Source organism: Microtus pennsylvanicus, chromosome 6, assembly GCF_037038515.1.
Source record: "Microtus pennsylvanicus isolate mMicPen1 chromosome 6, mMicPen1.hap1, whole genome shotgun sequence".
NCBI lineage: Eukaryota > Metazoa > Chordata > Mammalia > Rodentia > Cricetidae > Microtus > Microtus pennsylvanicus.
In genome coordinates, this window is record NC_134584.1 from 38,869,909 (window position 1) to 38,893,269 (window position 23,361).

The window sequence follows — 23,361 nt, forward strand, 5'->3', positions numbered from 1 at the left end:
CATAATTGGGTGAACCTCATCCAATCAGCTGAAGAAGACCGAGGTGCCCCATAGAATCCTATCTGCAAAATACCCCTGCAGTCAGGGGCCCTGCCTGTCCTTCTCTCAGAGAAACTTACACTACAGGCTTTGGTCTCATTGGCCCTACGACCATGAAATAACCCCACAGCCCTACATCTATGCATATCTCCGTTTCTCCAGTACATTCCGGGTACTCATTTCTTCTTTGGATTCAGAAGGAGGCAGTAGTATATTCCTATCCTTTTTTGCATAAGAGCAATGCTTTCTCCAACAGAGTTAGAACTACATAGTCCTATTTGTGTGATGTGCTTTGTGTCCTGACTTTGCGATGTCACACTGCCTACTTACCCGAGAATGGCTGAACTGTCAGCACAAAGGGGACAGGATTCTTCCAACTCAGTGTCATGTCTCTGGGTTGTGAAGCGCCTCAGGAGTGGTCTGGACGTTCCAAAGATGGAATGATAGAACTAGTCCTGAAACAGTAATGGTGCAGTGTATTGGTTTAACAAGGCCCTAAGCATGTTCTAGAACCTTCTAAGCCCTGAGTTAGGAAGGGATGCATTACAACCACTTCCAGTGTGCAGAAGACCAAACAGAATCAAGAGGTCATGTGACATATACTCACCCTCTTCAGCTAGCCCCCGAGAAAGCCAGGACAGACACTGAGCCTTCTCTGATGCTGTTTTCTCGGCATGTAGACATGTCCCAGTGAGCCCGCTCTACCAGGGGACTGGAGTGCCAATCCAGCATCTGAACAAGGACGTTTATCGCCAGTGGGGTGTTTTGGTTTTTTGACTGATAAAAGACAGTGACGAATTGGTCACGGTCATTCATACCTATAATCCCACACTATTCGCAAAACGCAGACCAACGAGGAGAAAGGGAAGTCTGGGTGGGAAGGATAACTGGCGAGTCTGAGGGTCGGGAACAGTGGGGGCTCCTCCCAATTTCCTATACAATGGACTCAGAGCTTCTCTCTCTCTTTCTCAGTTTCTCTAAACCTTAATTCAAAGGGACCTTACTCTGGGAAGCAGTTTCCAATCAACGGCCCAAAGTCATGCCCATGTCCTCTGTGCATTCGCTCATATTTTTTCTGGGACTAATAATAATATTAGCCACGCACCTGCCCATAACGAGTCCATGAGGCCTTGTGGACCACGGAGCTCAGCTCTCTGAAAGGGTTTTGTAGTGCAGACTGGAGAAGCCAGAAACGTGTGTTATGTTCGATATATATATATTCAAGGTGGCATAGAATGTGACTGTCACTCTCAGTGCTATTTGGAGTCAGGGTCTCTTTCTATAGCCCAGGCTATCCTCCACACATAGCAATTTGTCTGCCCCAGTCTTCCAAACGGTGGGATTACAGTGGTGGAATGACCATGCAAATTTTATTATCATTATTTTTTATCAATTAATAAACACTGATTTCACAGGCAACCTGGTTATATAGTGAGATCCCTGCCCCAAATCCAAAACCAAAACCCCCTCCCAAAAGCCATTAAAAACTAAAAACACAATTATGAAATTTTAAATTTTTTGAAAAAATTTCAATATTTATTTTTCCACACAGGTGCCACAGTGTGCAGGTGGAGGTCACAGGACCACTTTCAAGAGTTAGTTCTTTCCTTCCATCATGTGGATCCCAGGAATCGAACTTAGGTTATTAGGCTTGGCGGCCAGCACCTTTAAGTGCTGAGCCATTTCACTGGCCTGGAATTTGATTTTGGGACATGGTCTCACTATGAAGGCATGGCTGGCCTGAAATTTGATTGAAAGCATATACTACTATGGCAGAAATTTTGCTATTAATATCAAAAAAGGTATCTACTGTTTTAAGTGATAAGGAGCCCATGGATTTTTTTTTTTTAAAAAGAAAAGGCATTTATTACTTTTACCTCATATAACACAATGCATTTCAACATTAGACAATATGGGTAAACAAAAGACAAGAAATAAAGTACACCCAGAGGTAAACAGAGTTCATATTTGTTAAGCATCAAGCTCTTTTCCCATGTAAATGTTCAAACAAAGGTTTTTAATTTCACACGTTTACCTTGGACTTTACAAATATCTTTCCTGGCATTTGTTACACACTTGTGAAGTTAAAAAACTACACAGCATTCCTGTCAGAAATTGACGCCTCTCATTTTCCTCATTAAGGTGTACGGAGGTGGGCTTTCGTGTGTCCACATTGCAGCTAGTTCACTGGGCGTTGGTTAGAGTTGCCTGTGTAACCAGCATCACAGCCCACGTTACAGCTTCTGTGTCTCTAGAAAGTCTCCCACGGCTATTTTCGGGTAAACATTGCCCCATGCCTGTTTTACGTTGGCCTGCCTTTATGAACGTGCCTTTCTCGCCAGGTCACGTGAAGAGACGCACGCGGTGGTTTTGTTTCGTACACCTGATTGTGCCGAGCCTGTTTCCGAGGCTGATCTGGGTCGTGGCCATTTGTTTGTTCTTGAGCCCTCTTCTCTTCTGTTAATTTGTAGTTCTCTGTTTCAAAGCCCGTGCCCACTTTTCCACTGTGGTGGGGAGGATTTCGTCGGGAGAGGCCCAGTCTTTTTCAGACTAAGCAGGGTTCTAGTGGCACCGGGAACAATGGCACTGTCTTTAGCTTCCAAACCGAGGACCATCAGTACACACCTCTGGCTCTGGCCTGGGCTCTGGGCACGTACGGCACTGATGAGTAATAAAGATTATGTATTTGGATCAAGTTTTAGTTTCCTCTCTTCCAAGAATGACGTGAATTTCCAATTAGTTTCCTAAAACAGTTAATCCTCTAAAGCTGATCCTAACTTTAATAGAAGCATTCTTTACTGAAGGAGGCAGAACACAAAGAAATAAATGTGACCTTACTTCAATGTCACCTTGGAAGCTGGCTTCCTGTGCCAAGAGCCCAGTAAGTTCCTCCTCCACAGACAAATCACTGTTTGCATATTAGTACTCAGAGAAAAGAAAGGAAAAGGAAAGAAAAGCTAGGTGTGGTAGCGTCCACCTGGAATCCTCGCACTCTGGAGACAGACAGGAGTGTGCCACAGTGTGAGGCAAGGCAGGGCTACACAACCCGACTGTCTCAGAACAGTAAAACAAAATACATAGTTTAAAAAAAAAGAAGCTTGTAGAACTCACACCATGGCACAAACTCTCCAACCTGAAGAAGGAAAATGTCCTATCTCCACCCCAAATTAACTATTTCTAGATTGGCATCTAAGCTTGTCCTTCCAGAAATAAAAACTCAGGCTTGGTAAAAGTTCTCAGCCAGGTGGTGGTGGTGCACGCCACAGAGGTAGATGGATCTCTGCTCTACAGAGCAAGTTCCAGGACAACCAGGGCTATACAGAGAAACCCTGTCTCAGAAAAAAAAAATAGCTCTCCAGGTCGCAGGGAAACTCATGTATGGTGCCCATCACTACCCTAGTTCCTCACATTTCCCACCTGTCCCAGACGGCCTGCGTCTAGAAGCTAACACAGCCACATCAGGGTTCCTCATTTGTATGAGCTACTTCCTAGCTGAGGTTCCACATTCTGTGTTGTTCCTTAAAGAGGCAACTCCAAACTGTGTAGGTGTCAGCTGGTGTAAAGCCTGGACCTGTCCCTGGAACCAAAGGTCTTTTTCGGCCGGGCCTGGTAAGATCTCCCTGTGCTCCTGGCATTTGGGAGCTGGAGGGAGAGGATGCAAAGTTCTAGGACATCCTTGGCTACACAGAGAGTTCAAAGCCAGGAGGACCTACGAGAGCCTAAATAATAATCACGATGATAACAATAGAATAGGAAAAGGCATCTATCTTAACTGTACTGAAGATTCACAGAAGGCAGGTGGCTTCCATCATGGCAATATGTATACATATTTCTACAAATCTTTGTCATGATTTATCTCAGACATTGCTTAAGGAAAAATTTGCAATATAAACAATAAAGCGACAAGGGAAGTGATTCACCTAGAAACCCATCATTACTCCAGCAGGTCATGCACCAGGTCATTTGTTCTTCTATGGGACCTTCTGGTTTTGCACAAATCATTTCAGTGCTAGAGTTGACCTGGGATGTAGAAACATAGCTCGCTCTGGGAAGTCCCACCTATCTATCCCATTGGCCTTCTACACTCAGCTCCTCCAATCACATACCACAGGCCTCGACGAAGACAGGGCACCGAGAGGGCAGAAGCTGGGTACTTCAGTGGCATCTAAGGAGGGTGACTCAGTGGCTGGGCCACTGCTGGGACCACACCTTGCCTGTTCACCACAGCACGCTCAGTGCTTAGCACAAGGTCCGGCATTCGGTAAGCACTCAAGTATTGAATGATTAATCTGGAACCTGACTGACCCAATTCTTTTTCCTTTTGTAGTGCTGGGATCAGACCCAGGACCTCGTGCTTGCAGGCAAGTGTTGTACCACCAAGGTGCCCCTCCAGCACCCTCCATGGGGGAGGAGTCTTAGGAAAACCCTAGATAATAACATCTAATATTTCCATTTCAGTGGAATCCTGACTAGTTGACTGAACAAACGCATCCTGAGGCCTGCTATGACTAAACATTATTGGCCTGCTTGTGATTGAGAGGCAGAGGGGAGTGTCTGAGTGAACCTCCTCATTCCTACTCTGGGACTATGAGGCATAGTCCGAGATAAACAGAGGGGCATTATTACTTTTTACAAGTCTTATTTTAACTTTCCATAAGAGTGGAGAAATCAAGAAAAAAATTATATTTGGTGTGGGGGGGGGAGTAATCTAAAGAAGCCAGAAAATTAGGATGTTTATTAGTTTCAAAGGTTCTGGAAATTACGATTTTTTTCCAAAGCTTTTGGCCAGAAACTGGGCACCACTTACCGAGAGCCACGGTTTACGGGATGTCACCTTAGGTTTCAGTTAATGTGCTACAGGCTTTCCTAGAAGATCGTCACTTTAAGGAAGGCGCCGTGTAGTCTGATGTGAGCCAGAGGCACAGTCACTTGAGAATGCAGAACCAGCTGCTTCTGCTTGTGGCCACTGCTAGGAGGCAATAGGATTTCCTAGCCAAAGTCTCCTAAACAAAATCCCAGAGATACTTGTTTTCAAAATAATTCTGATTTAATTTCCTTTTTTTTCTATAAAAAGACAAATCACATATCAGAGAACACTGTTTGGATTCTGAGGTTCCCATCAGAGCTGTTTTACAATACGTGTTTATACAATTTTAAGTGAGGTTGGCAGCGACAGTGAGAGCGGGGTCAGCCGGGCCAGTGTGTGTGTGTGACATCGGGGATTCATTTCACTCTGGATCACAGGCGGGTGACACACGACGGTTAGGCACCAGCGAGACTTGGGTTTGTTTTTGAACATTCAAGTTGGTATGAAGTCAAGTTAAACACAAAACCCAAATCACTACCGACTTCTAAAAAGCAACATGGCAATACTGGGTAAGGAAAACAGGCAGCACCGTATTCTCTGCTTTATCACCTGTGGGGTTTCGGTGAGGAATCTCCCCATGGGCTGATGGGTCTGAACACTTGGTCCTCAACTGGTTTGGGGACCCACTGTGTGGAGAAGTCCTGAAACTTAGGAACTGGAGTTCTGGGGTGGGGTGGGGTGGGCTGTGAGTTTCCACCTCTCCCCACTCACTCAGTGTTTACACTCTTGGTTTTCTACGCGCAGAGGAAATGTGATTTGCCGGCCCTGCTCTGTTACTCCTCCCGTGCCGTCCTGACCACACCGACTCCCTCTTTGGAAATGTAAGCCAAATAGACTCTTGCTTCAGGCCATAGTATTTTATCACGGTAACAGAGACAAAGCAAAATACTATCATATCAACGAATGTAAACATTTGACATTTTGAATATTCATATTAAAGAAATTAAACATTTGAAGATTACAGACTCTGTCTGTAGCACCCAGTGTATCACTAATTACATCTCATATTAACTATGCTTTCTGTCCAAGAGCCATAGGACTTAAATACTTTAGTGACAATAAAGAAGAAAAAAGAATGCAAAAAGAATCAAGTAAATGTCACAAAGTAAGTTTTAGAGAAAACTTGCCCCAATAAAAGCAAATACATGGAACATATCATTCTATTAGCTGGTGAGCAGAGTGAGCGTAACTTTGGGGAGTTGCCGCTGGACAGTCCCTCCCCAGAATGTCACGGGCTCCAACAGTCCCCACCATCCCCACGAGCTGGTGAGCACTCTTTCTTCCCTAGACTAAAAGCCCCTTGAAGATGCATGCTTTAAGACATGGCTTTAGCTCCTCAAAATTCATGAACATTGACCATTCAATTATTTACACAGAACAATTATGGGAATGACAATTAAAAACACACAAACATTTTCGTGGTAAAGTTCAAGTAGAAGCAGAAAACAAGCCCACTATGACAGTCAACAGCTGCGCAGGGCTTAGGAAACACATCTGATGTAAACGGAGCATTTCCCTCTGAGACAGTAGCTTCCAGCGGGCGCATTTACTCCTTATTCCAAACACATTTTTGGAGTGTGCTGATGGCAATGACTGCACCATCATCCACAGGTATAAATCTTATCCCCATTTTTTTCTCCTTCCCGCATAGGATTTCTCAGGAAGACCCTTCGAAACGATTCCTTCTAAATCTTAGTGTCCTCAGCTGTGTGTTAAAGAAGCTAAATCCAAAGGCTGACTACATCAGAGCAAAAAGCGAAAGCAGTTTAATTAGACAGTTTAAGAGAGGAGAGGAGAGAGAGCAAGTCAGATTAACTGCGTGTGAGTTCCTATAGCGTCATTCTCGGCAGGAGCCAGGACACACACACTCATGAGTCTTGACTCGGCTAAGTGACAGGCCAAAGGAGTCTCCGAAAGAGACTGAGGAGACAAAGCCATCTGGCTCCTCTAACAGGGAATTAGGAAGTCTAAATGATCAAATCTCTTTTAGAAAACAAAAGCATAAATCCACATTCTTTTTTGTCCAGAGAGTAGCATCCCCTGCCATATTCCCTTTATCTATGAAATAGGCAAAACACATCCAGTCACCCTGATTACTAAAGCATAGCACATCTTTGATGTGTTAAAGCACTCAGGAATGCCTTTGTGGAAAAAGCAATGACGGTTGTTTCTAAAGTTCTCAAAGAGAAAAGAAACTACCACGAACATACAGAGATTAAGTCGGAACATCTCTCAAAGCACCCAGCTTTGACGCAAATGCCTCTGAAGAAAGCAAGTCTGCAGTCAGACGGTCCAAAGGGCTTCTGCAGCCATTTCTGCTAGCCAGCGCTTTGGGGACTGGCTCCATGATAAATGGGACTAGGCTCAAAGTTCGGGTTATTAGCTGAATATTAAGGTTTGCAGAAATGAAATGACATAATGTCTGAGATTGGTTTTTAAATATGTCAGAAAAGAAAAAAGCGGGAAGGAGCAGGTGAAGGAAATTCAGCTAAGTCTATAATTACTAGACCCGGGGATGGGTGGGCGGAGTTTTCCATATTATCCTATTTGTGTATGTGCTTGGCAGTTCTCATAATGAGACTTTAAAAAGTATTAGGAATGACAGCTTCTTATAAACACAGATCTGTAACTCCAACAGGACATAAGCCATGCTGAAAGAAATCAAAGCTGATCTTAATTCTGGAGCTCCTAACTAGGTTTACAGAAACCATTTCACCTGCTTTTCCCCAAGGACACTCTTCACACGACACAATCTTCACACTCCTCGAAAGTGGAATTATGATACATTTTTAACAATTTAGCCCCAAATTAGAGCGCTCTAAATGTCAGTAGTTTTGAGTGGAGCACACACCGTGTTACACGGAAGACAGACATCTGGATTCTCGTTCAGCTTTCAGGTCAGAATGGAAATGGGAAGAGTGTTAACTCTAGGACCTGGGTTTCTTTCTCAATCTTCTTGTCAGACAGGAGTTTTTCTTGTGCAGACAACATTCTTCCCCTCCCACTAGAGGAATGGTGGATGGTGTTGGCCCCTGGAGGTCACACCTGGACCAGAATGACTCAGGATACCCTGGGCGAGTCCCACCCTTTCTAGCTATTCCCTGTTCTTCTGAAGGGCCCCACATGCTGTCCATCACGCTTTCTTCATTAGGCTTCACGGCAGTCCATGCAATGATCGAGGACCCTGGGTCTGTGAACATGTTCATGTGTGAGATCTGGCTTGGGAACTGCAACCTCAATCTAGGTCCCTGGAACTGGATTAGAATTCCGAGTCAGACAGCAACCACCTCTGCACAAGTTTATCTGACAGACGTTTTCTTTTGTTTTTCTCTCGGTGCCTTGAGACAAGGTTTTACATGGTTAGGCTGGTTTCACACTGGCCATGAAACTGAGGGTGGCACAAACCCTGGACCTCTTGTCCCCACCAGCTGCCCACTGCGCTTATTTTACAGGCGTTTTCTGGGACTGATATCATTGACATTTATTTTTTTTGTTCTTCAGATGAAGTATTTAGTTAGGAATTCATTCAATTAATAATGATGCCATGGAAACTTCTTTTAAAATGAGGTATTTGTTTTACTGTTGGAAACAGCAGCAGTTTGGGTAAACTGAAGAAATGGTCCAGCAAGTGAGGAAGTGGACGAGAGGACCCTGCAACAGAAACAGGATCTGGCAACATGCCGCCTGGATCCAACCCCTGAGATTCCTAGCTGTAGGCAAAACACATCCACCTACCTTATACTTATCAACAAAAAACCAGTGTGATTCCTTCTATATTTCTACTTGGATGCCTGGGATGGGGTCCCCAAGAAAGGCAAAGGGTTCAGACCATCCACATCATCCCTCCCTGCTCCAGTACAAAAATAGTTATCAGCAGACCAGCGTTTCCCTCGCTTTCAGCTATCTGAGACAAACACTTAGAATTACAGCAACGACAGCATTTTCAAGTTCTTTTATGCAGAACCGTCGCCAAGGTTCAGAATACCACGAGAAATGGCGGGAAAACAGTTTTCACATGAAAAACTGAGCAAACAGGTTCGCCAGGCCCAAAATGATGATGAAAATGTGAAAGACTAATTTAGGCCATGTCAGACGCTCTTCTTGGCAGAGGGAAATTATGTAGATGAGAGAAGGGTATATGAACACGAAAGCCAGGCCGCATGCTGCTCCCGAGTACCTGCAAAATGAAAACTTGCTGTGTTAATGCTCTTGTTGCATTGTGGATGACCTATAATTAAGGTGAATACAGAATAATTTAAATAAATTAAATTGTACTCAGTCTCATTTTGCAACAAAATTTGTCATTGTTACTGACATTTGAGTTTAAAACTTATTACATTTGAATTTAATAAAAATATTATTTCCTACTTGCTTTTATATCTGCATGGCAAACAGTTTTTATCCATTACTTATATCTCAGACACATCTGGAGACAGGCTTTCATCTTGATCTGTTTTATAGACTAAGTTGGCACCACAGAGCACTTTCTTCTTTTATTGCCTGCTACCTTCTTAGGAAAGGTTCTTCACAAGTGACTCAATCTGATGTCTATATTGAGGAAGACATCAGATTATTTTGAAGGCATTTCACTCTGTCTGTTGTTCATATCAAGGAAGGCCTCAGATTATTCTGAGCGAATTTTTAGTGACAGTCTGAATCAACTTTATCCCTACCGCCTTCAATCTGCCACATTTCCCCTAGTTTTGATCTAATCTCGCTTTTTAAGTAGAAACGTACTTAGAGTTGGACATGTTATTGACCTATAAGGACTTCCTAGGCACACCTAAGAAGTCATGTATATTGAAAATAACTTTTTGTTTCAGATAAAAGGAACACAATGGAAAATGAGAAAGGTAAGAAGAAGGGAAAGGTAGCTGAGGGACGGTGGGGCTCCCAGAGCTGCTTCTCTACCAAAGATCAGCAAAAGTGCAGTTTACCGAGCACCCGCAAACTGCAGGACGTACACGGGAGCACCACCAGTATTCAACACTCAGAGATTCATTCAGTTAGAGCATCAGCAGCAACAACGGCAACAGAGCATGTGTGCACGGCTGTACCTTATGATCCCGCCTATGTTTGGGTAGAAACAGGCCATGGTCACTCCAGCTCCCACAATAATTAAATTAAGAATCAGCACATGGAAAATGCTAGAAGGTAAAAGAGAGTTTATGTGAAAGAAAAGACATAAAATAGGTAAGTTATAATTTAGGACAATTAAAATTCATTTTTTTCACCTTTCTTTTTTTTTTTTTTTTGTTTTTTTTTTCACCTTTCAAATGGTTGTCTTTGATTTGCCAACAACACTGAAATACACTGCTCAGTGCTGGTGATGAGACAGTGAAGCCGGCCTTTTTATCCAGCTCTATAAAAAGGCAAATTTCACAGGTACAAACTAGCAGTGTGCAGTAGAGTGCATATTGTATCTATAATTTTACTTGTGATATCTTGGGAAAGCAAAAGTATGAAGAAGTCTATTAAGGTACTTATAAAAAGTAAGAAAATTATAGATTAAGAAAATCAATAGTTTACCTGAAAGAATATAGTAAAAATTATTAAAAATAACATCATTATTTATGTAGATAAACAAGAATTATGTAAACAATTTGGAAAAAAGCTAGTTGGATTTTCACTAAACAAGAAAATCTAAAGAAAAAATTAGAGGGTAGGAATCTATGGGAAGAAGAGCAGAGTCAGGCAGACTCATGGCTCTCCTGCCTGAGACGAAGGCTGGTCAGAGTCTCGCGTGGTGAACATAGAATATTAGAAATGGGTTAAATCAAGATGTGGGAGTTAGCCAATAGGAGGCCACAGCTAATGGCCAGGCAGTGTTTAAATAAATACAGTTTCTGTGCGATTATTTTGGGTGTAAGCTAGTGGGGTGGCAGGCCCTCCCCACTTCTACAACAGTTTACATTAAATATTGATAATGTACCTTTCAAAATGAAAGCTACTGGTAATACTCAATAAAGCTGAAGAGTATAAAGAAGTCTTGAGTTCAAGACCATCATGCCCTGTCTGTAGAATATGCAACTACAGGGGAAATGACACTGTGTTCTTGTCAGAGGGAAGAAACATAACTTGAGCACAAAAGGGAATTCTCAGACTTTTTTACAAGAAGAAAAACCACACTAATAGCCACGACTAAAACAGCGAACCCTCTCCCAAAGGAAAAAAATGAAAAAGAAAGAAAGCTGGGTGGTGGTCTTTAATCCCAGCACTTAGGGAGGCACAGGCAGGTGGCTCTCTGAGTTCAAGGCCAACCTGGTCTAAGTAGTGAGTTTCGGGGCAGCCAGGGTTGTTACACAGGGACACCTTGTCTCAAACAAACAAACAAAACAAAGCAAAAAATGGTCAAAGACAAGAGGGCTGCATTAGCCCAGAAATATTTCATCTCTCACTGGGTTTATTTTATTTTGGTGAAACAAATACAGTAGAGTTAATGGAGTAACAAACAGAAACTCTGTATTTTCTGAATGCCGAAGTTCTAGAAGTGTTACAACTGTGGCTTGCTACTCATCAATGTCCAAGAGGACACTGTATCAATGTGGCAAGAATACCTGGTACCCCTTGACTTGAATTGTTTCATGAGGGGACAGTCTGCAAACAGGAACTGTTACCCTTTTTTAGTATGTTAGCATAAATATAATGTTTTCCTATATTATATTCATAAATTTTCTTCCTTTAAAATATTCCACTCACACCTACAATCCCACCATTTGAAAGGTTGAGGTGGGATAATGAGTTCCAGGCTAGCTCTGGCCACATAGTGATACCCTCACCCAACACCTCCACTCCCAAAGCTAATATATTCCCAATAAAATATGGCTGGGTAGTTTTTGTAACATTTACTGTAAGGGTTAACCAGGGGATTTCAAGACATCTTCAGGGAATCCTGAAAACACAATGATGTTCTGTGGAAATTTCTCTTGGATCAGGGTAACTACCTGAACAGATCTTATTCAAAAGGATGCACAATTCCTTTAGGCCCATCAAGAGGCAAGAATTGCCATAGCAATTCAAATTTGCTATGTATGAAATAAGAACTTGAACTCATTCTCCGCCTCACCTTCAATTCTACACAACTGAGCATTTCTGTAGAAATGTACAGCTATTAATAAACATATGTGTATTGAAATCAATAAGTAAGAATATTGGCTCTCTTGAGCAACCCAGCAACATAGGTTCTAAGTGCTATGCACTTCTTAGCAAGGTGTCCTTAGTAGCAGTTAAATCCTCACATAGATAATAATAGACAGCAGAGCTAACTGACTCTCCTGGAAGGGATGGACACCAGATTGTCCCGGTCAAGGGAGTGGCATCTCTATTTAAAGCTCTTCTGGGAAAAGGACCCTGTGATCTATCCTTAGTAACCACTTTCATTAGGCAAAATTGTTTTTTATAGCAAAAGGATCAGTCAAACTTTAAACTGACCTGTTTGCACAGTCATTTGTTGCTTGGCACATCTTGCTGGCCAAGAGAAGAACCCTTACCTAGGATAAACGTCACCGAAGATATGGCCCAAGAGCTGAACGCGGGCCAAGTAGCCCAAGAGTGGGTAGACGGTCATCATCTGGAACAGCAGGAATATCCTTGCAATGAAGGACAGGATGTCACCGCTAGGGAAGTTGTCTAAGAAGTTCTAGTCCAAGAAAGACAACGGAGTCATGTCAACACTCAGGGCAGCACATTCAAATCCACAACATTTTCTGCTTACTGTGAACACAGGCAATATCCAAAGAGCGCTTTAGGAACTGATGCCAAACTGCTTGCTAACTATTTGTCAGGAGGTGAGTACAGAAACCGAAATTACATATTTAGAAACTGATAAAACATTGGAACTGGCATATTCTTTTTTATAAAAATTCTGGTCAGAAAACGACAACGTTTAAACAATAAAGAGGTCCTTGTTCTTCACAACAGACAGACCAAGAAACAGCTCTAAACAGTTTATATGCAATAAGTAAATTTGCTCCTGATTTATTTAAACGGCATTGGATCGTTACTATCGTTCTCCTGCGTGGCCTCCAGTGACACCAGCACTTCAAAGAGTGTGCATGGTGAGAGCGCATTGTCACCTGGTGCCAACAAGGCTTGCCGGCTAGCGCTAAGTAGAAAGGATTTACTTTTACACATTGGCTCGTTTTCTTCATTTCAGTTTGGTATCTGAAAAGTTAATTAACTCAGAATTACTTTTTCCCTTCCAACTATGAATACCACACATATTCCTATTCCCAGGAGAGTCAGCTTTATGTGGGGTTATTCATACCAGGGAAAATTGCAGCAAACACTTGGCTGCCAAAGAACTTCCCCAAACAACACAATGAAGAGGAGAACATTTTCAGCTATCACACAACAGGGAACACTACTATCAGCACTGCTGAAACACACCTTTTAACTGGCTTAAAACATGATCACTGAACTCTGGCTAGGAAATCACCCGTGAAATGCTGTTCTTCATGAGAAACTCTTTAGTACCCAAGATGTTACTATGTGTAAGTTTCACTGCAACTGCTTAGAGAAGGATTTCTCTCTTACTGCTCCCCAGCTCTCACATATTAGCTAAATAGTCTGCCTTGTTTTGCTCCTTTTCACTCAGTCTCTAAACTAGAGTCCTATAGGTGAATCAAAACCGGTTCATCCAGGATGTTTCCACAAGTAAGCTGTGGAAAATCAGGGACTTCAGTGGATTCTAGGCGGAGGCTTTAGAAACCCATGTGAACACTGGTAATTGGTGTACACAAAGAGAAGTGTGTGTACGTGAGAGTGGTCACCTGGGCACACAAGCTGCAGAGTATGCAAAGCTTACTCCAGAAGTTATCAAATGGAGCCTGCATGTGATTTTACTGGATGCAAGAGAAATCAGAAACGCGGAAAGGATGGGGAAGGTGGAGGTGGCGTTCAAGTCCAGGCCTGACTGATCTCCCTGCTACGCACACACAGTCACACAGGTGTACACAGTGCCTTACCTGCTCAATACAATCTTTGGATAATGGAGGTGAAGGAAATGAGGCAAAAACCAGGAAACCAATATAGAGATAAGTCAACGTCACCAGCATATAAGCAATGCACAGGTCTCTCACCTATAAATAAATACAGAATAAAATGCTCACTCAGCACGAAGACATCTACAGTAAGTCTACTTAAACATACTAAGTAAGGAGTCTGACAAATAAATAAATCCAAATTTATATTCTTATTTTGTATGTGTTTGTATACTTCCTACCTAATTTTCACAGAATGCAATTATATGTAGATATAAATATATCTATATATACATATAATTACTCTTGTTAGTTTTTCTTTATAACTTGTCTGGAGTATGTAGATAAGCTACTTGTTAGAAGACTTTGGCAGTTAATATAAACTGTGGTTCTAATTTAATTTCAAAAGGTAATGCTTGCCAAATTAAAAAAAAACTTAATTATAATAAAAAAGACACCAAGAAAGTATAAGCCACTTTTGGTTTGACCTATGAAATTTTAAAAATTCTTTTTTAGTAAATTAGCTTATATCATCAAAGTATGCGTAGGCCATGGGAGTAGAGCATATTAAAATATGTTTAATAAAGAAGGAACACCAGTTAAAGAGTAGACAAGTACACTTTAAAGACAAGCTTTGAAAACTTAAACAGTAAACAAAAGGACATTTAAAAAGCAGCTGTTCAAATAGCTGTCCAAAGCCATTACCGGAGTCAGCAAACAAACACATTATTAAATAAAGCGGCCTACTTTCTTCCTCTGCTGTTCCCACCCTCCCAGTCCTGCAAAATAAAAAGCTCCAAGAGACTGAGAGCAGCCAGCTGTCAGATCCAAACACAGCAGATTCCACAGCTGGCAAATGGTCTCCATTACCACTTAAGTTACAGCCAAACAATTCAACACAACTAAATTGAAGCCACAGGCCTATTCATTTGAGATAGAAACGACGCGAAAGCTAGGAAAACAGATTAGAAACAAATTATACGCAGTTTTTAAGTTTGATAACATAGTAAGAGTGTTCAGACACTTGGAATTAGGGACCATTTTGGATTTTTCTGGATGACTCCTAAAATGGGCTGAAGCAACAGCAGTGCTTTATAAACTTGAGATTCATAAATTTGGCTCAAGAGTAAACAAGAACCCATGGGAGATCTTAAGGTCAGGTCAAAACTGACATTCAGTTAGAAAACAAGCCAGGGATTCAGTATCAGAGATGAGACAGTGGGCAGGCCTCGGAGCTAGAGGTGTATGCAAATCAGTACCAGCTCTTTCAGATCTCCCTGAGAGTTTAAGAAAGGGACTTCGAGATCTTTTCTCTTAGTTCCTGAAGCTCCACGACTCGGTTCCGGCTAGCATTCGGTTTCCCCTGGGGTTGTGTCTCACTCTTGTGTGGGATGCGCAAAAACAAATCAAGAAAGGCCGATTTTCATATCAAAAAGCAGTTGGCCTCAATTACAACATTTCAAAGGCATTCCAGTCTCCACCTACTCGAGCTGGCTCGAGAATTAAGACAACCTCATTCAAAAAGTGATTTATTATCTTGTGTGTGTGTGTGTGTGTGTGTATGTGTGTGTGTGTGTATGTGTGTGTGTGTGTATGTGTGTGTGTGTATATGTGTGTGTGTGTATGTGTGTGTGTATGTGTGTGTGTATGTGTGTGTGTATGTGTGTGTGTGTATGTGTGTGTATGTGTGTGTGTATGTGTGTGTGTGTATGTGTGTGTGTGTATGTGTGTGTGTATGTATGTGTGTGTGTGTATGTGTGTGTGTGTATGTGTGTGTGTGTATGTGTGTGTGTATGTGTGTATATGTGTGTGTGTATGTGTGTGTGTATGTGTGGTGTGTGTGTGTGTGTATGTGTGTGTGTGTATGTGTGTGTATATGTGTGTGTGTATGTGTGTGTGTGTGTATGTGTGTGTGTGTGTGTGTATGTGTATGTGTGTGTGTGTGTGTATGTGGGTGCACGTGAGTGCTGATGCCCAAGGATACCCCTGGAGCTGGAGTTACAGGTGGTTGTGGGCTACCTAATGTGGGTGGTGGGAGTAGAACCCTGATCTTCTGAAAAAGCAGTATACGCTCTTAATTGATAACCATTTGGCCAGCCCAAAATAGCCCCCTTAAGGGAAGAAAATCTTGGGGGGGCCAGGGAAATGAGGCCTGGAGTTCAGCTCTCCATAAGCCCATGGCAGTAACAAGTGGCCTGTAATTCCAGCCTTGGAAGGGAGAGATGGGATCCCCAGAGCAATGTGACTGGCAGGACCTGTCAGATCCGTGGGCTCTGGGTTTGACTGAGAGAGTCTGTCTCAGTGAGGCAGTAAGAACAATTGAGATGATTCCCAACTTCAACCTTGGGCTCCACATGCCCATACATTTGCATAAAACACACACACACACACACACACACACACACACACACACACAATGGAAGAAACAGAAGACAAAGAGAGAAAGCGAGAAGGGAAGGATTTCACTGACAGTCTATAACTCACGTACCATCTGACCGTATTACTCTAGTCCAACTTCCTGAAAATCGCGTACCTATGTGAAATTTCAGGAGACGATTCCAAGGCTAAGGCGCCAGGGCCTCCCAGCAAAGCAGTTCCTCCCTGCTTCCTCCTTCTCAGAGCATTAGCCAAATGCAGCAATGTGAATGTTCTAATAGCCATTAACTTTTACTATCAAAACAATCCACTTAAGAGACTTATTACTATTATTTATTTTTTAAATTGTGTGTGTGTGTGCACGCGCGCGAGCACGCACATAGGAGCCCAGGTGTCCACAGAGGTAAGAAAGGGGGCTTGGATTCCTTGGAGCTAGACTTACAAGTAGTTGTGAGCTGCCCAATGTGGGTGCTGGGAACTGAATTTGGGCTCTCTGCAAGAATAATTCACACACTTAAAGGTTGACACATTGTTCCAGTTCCCAAAATAATCAATTTTTTGAAAAAAGTTCTTGAGTGGAAAGATGTCCCTTGACATTAAAAAAGATAAAAAAATAGTCAAGTTTAATAGTTACTTTATCATAATTTTTTCTCTAGATAGATTTATACCACTGGGCTATGAGGTGCTGGAGACAATGACTGTGTCTTTTTTGTCTTATGTTCCCAATGCCTAGGACAACACTGGACATAGCAGGAACTTGTAAGATAAGATGCAGGCATGACCTGGCAGCCAGCCCACCTAGTACACTGTGTTTCTGAACAAGAAGCATGGCACACCATGCCCCAGACGTTGGCACACTGAACTCTGAAGTAGTTGGCCGTGGACATGCCTGCACTCTCCATGTCTCTCCCCATAGAGACCCTGGTGCTCTGAGCGCTCACTATCCAATCCGAGGTAACGTGCTAACCAATCACAGTCCATAGGCTTCCACTGCGTAAGTAGTCGCTCACATGCAAAAAAGCACCTGCTGTTCCCTGAAACTGTCTCGAGTGGTTCTTCTCCATGCCCTTTACCCACCTGGGCATTGTGTGCTTTGTCGGGCAACACCCTGGTAATGATGGCAGGGACTCAATACAGATAAATACACACATCTGTTAACTACTCCTAGATCTGTGCTAAGCGCTGCCTGCCATCTCATCTGGGCCTCAGAAACCTTCTAATGTAGCTGCAGTCCATTTCCTCACAGATGAGCGTAAGTCACAAAACCTACATGGTGAGGAGTTTGGTGAAGCCAATATCCAGCTTCCAAACAAGGTCTTTCTGGTGCCAAATTGTGTGCATGCACTTAGCTACAATGATGACAGGAGCCGGGGGTCTGTTTTCCTACAGAAGCACTGATGAACAAAAACGATGCTTTTGCTTTCAAGCAGCAGAGGCCCAGCAGGATCTGGGAACCATGCTGCCCAGTAGGAGCATGCTCATACTGGGGGCTTGCTATTCTTTGAAGCCTGTGTCATCTCTGCACTGGACCCAACATGCAGCTTCCTAAAACCCCAACTCAAAGAAAAGGGTAGGAGAAAGGATCTTCTGGGAAATTCGGTATAATGACTATGATAGTAGCTAGCTATCTGTAATCCCAGCAATGGGGAGATAAAGGAGAATCAGGAGTTCAAAGTTATCCTCAGCTACATAGTGACTTTGAGGTCACCCTGGGCTACACTGAGACCCTGTCCTAAAGGTGGGGGTTGGGGAGAAAGGCTCTAAGCAAAGAGTATGTTTAAAAAGAGATAAAAGCACAGTATGAGGTGCTAATATGTCTGTGTCAAGAAGCCTTCACCCTACTCTGCCTCATAAATAAGCAACGTCTGGAAGATGAAGAACTAAGGACAGGTAGAACGTCAACTCCGAACAAGGACTTAGATTTACAATAAGGTCAAAAGTAACCCCGAGAACAAGTCTGTTTGTCAAACACAGTTTACTTGTTCCATGAACTGTTCACAGTGAAAATACTACCCTGTGGAACATTCCATAAGAAAAAGGACAGACAACAGCCACACAGATCTACCCAAACTTTTCCATAAAAGCTTCTGACTTGTACCCAAGCATCTACAGACTCAGACAAGAAGAAAAAAGTAATAGCAAATGGGACAGAAGACATGCTGAATCACTTTAAAGATCAGAGCTGGGTAACTAAATCAACAACAAAGCTGCACAGAAAGCTCTGCGAAGGCCTGGCCCAACCAGAACTGTCAGGACGCGTGCAGTCCACACACCCACATAGACTATGGATTTTGATGATAAGCTCATTGTCACCCCCCTAATGTTTTCCTGGTCAAGGGTGCTTTAAGGAATAGAAATGGTAGGTTTAGAGCTACATAAACAACTTTACATTTAGTGACAAAAGTTCAGAAAGGGACCTCAAACTTGGGAAGCTGGACCATCCAGCCAGTGCAGTGCAGCTGGTGAGGGCTTCATGACTCTTCATAAGTACCTGGGAGGGAAGGGTCAGGTCCAGCTTCGGGAACACTGGTGAGAAAGACCCAGCCTTCTACTTTCAAATGTCTTCACAACTCTCAGATTTTCTGACTTTAATCCCCTCCAAATTTTGTATCTCACTATTAACTAGACATTTTAAGTTAAATTATTTAGTGAAAGTCCTTAAAAGGTGTAATTATTAGATAACTCAAATAATACAGTGTCTGTTTAGCTTAATATATGCCAATATAAAAGCCAATTTCAGTATAAGCAAGACTATATATTTACATAAATCTAGAGTGGTTAGGATGCTGCTGGCACATAGCACTTCAGAAGTGTTAATTTTCTTCATAGTAATTAACACTTAAAAATAAAGTACAACTGCTTTTTACAAAAAAAAAGTTAGAGCAGAGCCAGCAGTAAAGGCACTTGCTGTGAAGCCTCATGACTTCCGCTCGGTCCCCAGGACCCACATGATGGAAGAGCTAAGTCACTGCCCAAAGTTGATTTCTAACCTCTAAGCGTACATGGGACATTTGTACACATACAATAAACAGTTGTAGAAAACTAAAAGAAAAAAAAAACTTTAAAATTTAGACCATTACTTCATACTAATGTTTTTTTTTTCTTTTTTTTTTTTGATTATTTTTTTTATTGATAAAAGAATAAAGGAAAAAAAAACAAATTTCCACCTCCTCCCAGCCTCCCCTTTCCCTCCCCCTCCTCCCACTCTTCTCCCCCTCCTCCCACCCCTCTCCCCTTCTCCCCACTCCTCTCCCCCTCCCTCTCCAGTCCAAAGAGCAGTCAGGGTTCCCTGCCCTGTGGTAAGTCCTAGGTCCTCCCCCCTCCGTCCATATCTAGGAAGGTGAACATCATACTAATGTTTTAATTAAGGCAATAAAAATAAAAAATCCATTTAAACACTTTTTTAAGTCTTTCTTTTAAAAAAATATTTTCCATAAGTGACCAAAGCTGACGAAAGATTTTATTTGTACACCTAATATTTGTACTAGTTTTACAAAGCCCTGGCTGACCAGCTCAGCAGGAGAAACTCACGGTGTCCAGCATTCTACCTGTTCAAGGGCTGCTGGCTCCAATACTCGCAGGTGCAGTACAATGACCTACATCAGTGGGCTCCTGACTGTTCTAGGAAGACAGAGACCTCCGCAGCCCTGGGGCACGGAACCAAGGCACCCAATTCTCTTTCCAGTTCTCAGCTTCCCACAAAGAGGCACGCACCCTTCTAAATAAACAGGCCTGACTTTCTAGAAAATCAGTTCTAGTTGAGACTTTTGGGCGCAGAAGTTAAGCACTGGCCGTCTCCATATGCAGTACAATATGGCACAGGGTAGCGTGCAACCGGAAGCTGGGAAGGAGACAGAAATTATGATGGTTGTGTAAGCTTTGACAAATTTTGCCAAAACATTAAACCACACTTGCTACAAATGGAGAAGGAAATGAAAAATATTAAAGTGCTTATTTAGCATTGTAATGTAAAAAATTAGCAACAAAGGGCCTGGGAATGTAGCTTAGTGGTATAGCACTTGCCTACATGCATAGAGCCCTAGGTTCAATACCTAGCATTGCCATAAATGAATAAATAAATAAATGAATGAATCAGAAGTATTGAACATTAGAATGTCTTTCTGGCTTTTTGTTTTGTTTTTTGAGACAGGGTTTCTCTGTAGTTTTTTTTTTAAAACTAGCTCTTGTAGACCAGGCTGGCCTTGACTTCACAGAGATTTGTCTGTGCCACCACTGCCTGGCCAAATGTTTTGTTTTTTTTTAAACGTAAGCCTAGTTTGAACTACACTTCCCTCTCCCTGATCTGGATTTTAAGTATAAGATCTCTTGTAGCCCAGGCTGGCCTGAGACTCACTATGTAGCTTGAATTCCTGACCCTTCTGCCTCCACCTCCCTAGTGTTGGACTGCAGATGTGAGGAGCAAGGCTGGACTAACACTTGCCTCTTTTTAGTGAATGATTCATGATATGTAGCAAGCATCTTTCCAGGACCTCAGTGAGGTCCTACTCTAACTTTGTATGGCTTCTAACTTGCAATAGCTTCACAAGGTAAAAACCCTTGTGCTTCCAATACTGTGAGATGTCTCCAAGAATTCTCCAAATGTGAAGTTTCCTGACTGTCACTTCTGCTGTGCGCCATCTTTCTCCTTGTCTTGAAAACCGGTTTCCAGGGCTGGAGAGATGGCTCAGAGGTTAAGAGCACGGGCTACTCTTCCAGAGGTCCTGAGTTCAACTCCCAGCAACCATATGGTGGCTCACAACCATCTGTAATTCAATCAGGATTCCTCTTCTAGCATGCAGACCGAATACTGTATACATAATAAATAAACAAATAAATAAATATTTTTTTTTTAAAAAGAAAGAAAACCGATTTCCAAAGGTCCTTTCCCTAAACTCCTTTGCTGTGTATCTGGAGTCTCAGATGGAAGCGGCCTCAACATTTCTATAAGCAGCTATTTCTTTTAGAACTCTACGTACGTCTGCATGAAATTTCATTTCACCATTGCCGTTTTTGATGATCACATCTCACCCTTTTCATTTATCAATTTTATAAACTTTATTTCAGTTATCAATTTTACAAAGTATCATGTTTGTTGCTGGGGGGGGCACAATTATCTGTCTGTAGACTGTGAATGACATGCGAGTGACCAAACGCTGGCTGAATTTGAAAGCAGTGATGTGATCTGTCACTAATCATGAGCACATTTGCTATTTACACAATATGTGAGCCGAGGACAGTGACTATTCTTCTACGCAAGGCTCATAATTCAAATCCTGGGCTAACTGAAATGTGAACCATTATCAGGGCTTGTAATGTGAACCGCAGTAATTAAATTTGTGCGTGTAGGGACCACACAATGTGAACCATGCCTGCAACTTAACTCCCTATTAATCCTAGGATTCAGGAGGCAGAACACTGAGAGTTCCAGCTAACCTGGTCTAAGTGAGTTTCAGGTCAGCCAAGCTACATAATGAGATCTTGTCTAAAAAACAAACGACTTTGCTAGTAAACTTTTTTTTTTAAACAAACCTTGGTCTCACACAGTCCAGGCTGGCCTCGAACTCACTACATAGTAGCAAATGACCCTGAATCCTGGTCTTTCTGTCTAGCACTTGGGACATGAAGGAAGGTTAGGCTTTGATTTCACATTTTTACTTTTTATGTAGGTATTTATAGCTGTAAATGTCCCTCTAAGAATAGTTCTAGGGACAATTCCATAAATTTGATATTCTGAATTTTCATTTTTTCAGTAACCTTCATTTTTTTTGTGACTTCCTCCTTGATTCACTGGTTATATAGGAAGATGTTGGTTAACTCATTTATTTGTAAATTCCCAAATGTCAGCGGTTTGTCTGTATTTTTACTCCTTTATGGCTAGAGAACATACTTGGCATAATTTTCTTTTGCACTTATTAATACTTGTTTTGTGACCACGCATGTACCATATCTTAGTAGGCGTTCCTGTCTATTTGAAAGGAACTTACATTCTCATACCGAGAGGACGTTTATAAATGCCAATTAGATCAAGTAGGTTCATGGTATTTTTCATGCTTCTTACACTTGTAATTTTTTTGTCATTTGTTCTACCAGTTGTTGAGAAGGAAGGAAGAATATTTCCAATTACAATTGTGGATTTGTCTACTTTCAGTTTGTTACTTCATTTATTTTAATTTTTAATTACATTTTATTTAGCGGTGTGTGTGTGTGTGTGTATGTGTGTGTGTGTTTCTGTTTGTGTGTATGAGCACACACATGCCACAGTGTGTGACGGTCAGAAGACAACTCTCCAAGGTCAGTTCTCTCTTTCACCATGTGGATCCCATGGACTAAACTCAGGTTGTCAGGCTTGGCAGCAAAGCACATTTACCTACTGCCATCCTGCAGGTCCACTTCACGTATTCTAAAGTTCTAGCACTGGGTGATTATAGAGTCAGAATTATTATATTCTCTTTTTTTCTCTTTTTACAAGAGAGAACAATTGTATTTCAATGCACAATTTCTGTATAGCCTGATATTAAAGCGAAGTAAACAGAAAACACACTTCCTTTGCAATGCATCACGACTTGCTTATAGACTCATTCATAAATAAGCTTATGAAAACCAACAGACTTAACATGGAAAGCAAAAAAAGAACACAAATGAAGAACATTATGATCTAACAGTATCAATAATTAGTACTGTATTTATAATGTTACATTATGAGTAACTAAGAATAAATGTACTGCTAACTAATATTTCTATTAGATCTAATTCATACACAGGGTGCACTTATTCCCATTAGGGCACTTACTCAAATGTAGATTTTTATATATGCCACCTTGGTACTTCCAAGCGAATTAGTCCAAAGGATCACAATATAATCATTCCTCATTGCCTCTGGCATTATCATTTGTACTGCAAGTAACACAGATGCTCTAGTTTCTTATAGTATTCAAAAGCTATATCTTTATATTTAAAGTTTCTTAATGATGCCATATATTCATTTTTTAAAGCAGAAATGACAATTTTTCATTGTAGTACTTGGGCCATTTATATTTAGTGTAATTATCAATGTAACTGGGTTTAAATCTACTAGCTTGCTATTTAGTTTCTTTTCCA

At 41.8% G+C, this 23,361-nt stretch overlaps 1 protein-coding gene across 2 annotated transcripts in view; it reads right to left on the reverse strand.

Moving 5' to 3' along the window:
• Nucleotides 1–1,888: 1,888 nt before the first annotated feature.
• Slc38a9 (solute carrier family 38 member 9) overlaps nucleotides 1,889–23,361 on the reverse strand; it is an 81,401-nt gene continuing 59,928 nt past the window's right edge. The window contains exons 12-15 of one of the 2 annotated variants that reach the window (XM_075976057.1): nucleotides 13,873–13,986; nucleotides 12,397–12,545; nucleotides 9,964–10,053; nucleotides 1,889–9,083 (exon numbers count right to left, since the gene is read on the reverse strand). In XM_075976057.1, coding sequence (XP_075832172.1) covers nucleotides 8,918–9,083; nucleotides 9,964–10,053; nucleotides 12,397–12,545; nucleotides 13,873–13,986 — 519 coding nt within the window. In that variant the 3' untranslated portion in view covers nucleotides 1,889–8,917. The remainder of the gene's footprint in view (nucleotides 9,084–9,963; nucleotides 10,054–12,396; nucleotides 12,546–13,872; nucleotides 13,987–23,361) is intronic. The other variant, XM_075976058.1, reaches the window with a different exon arrangement.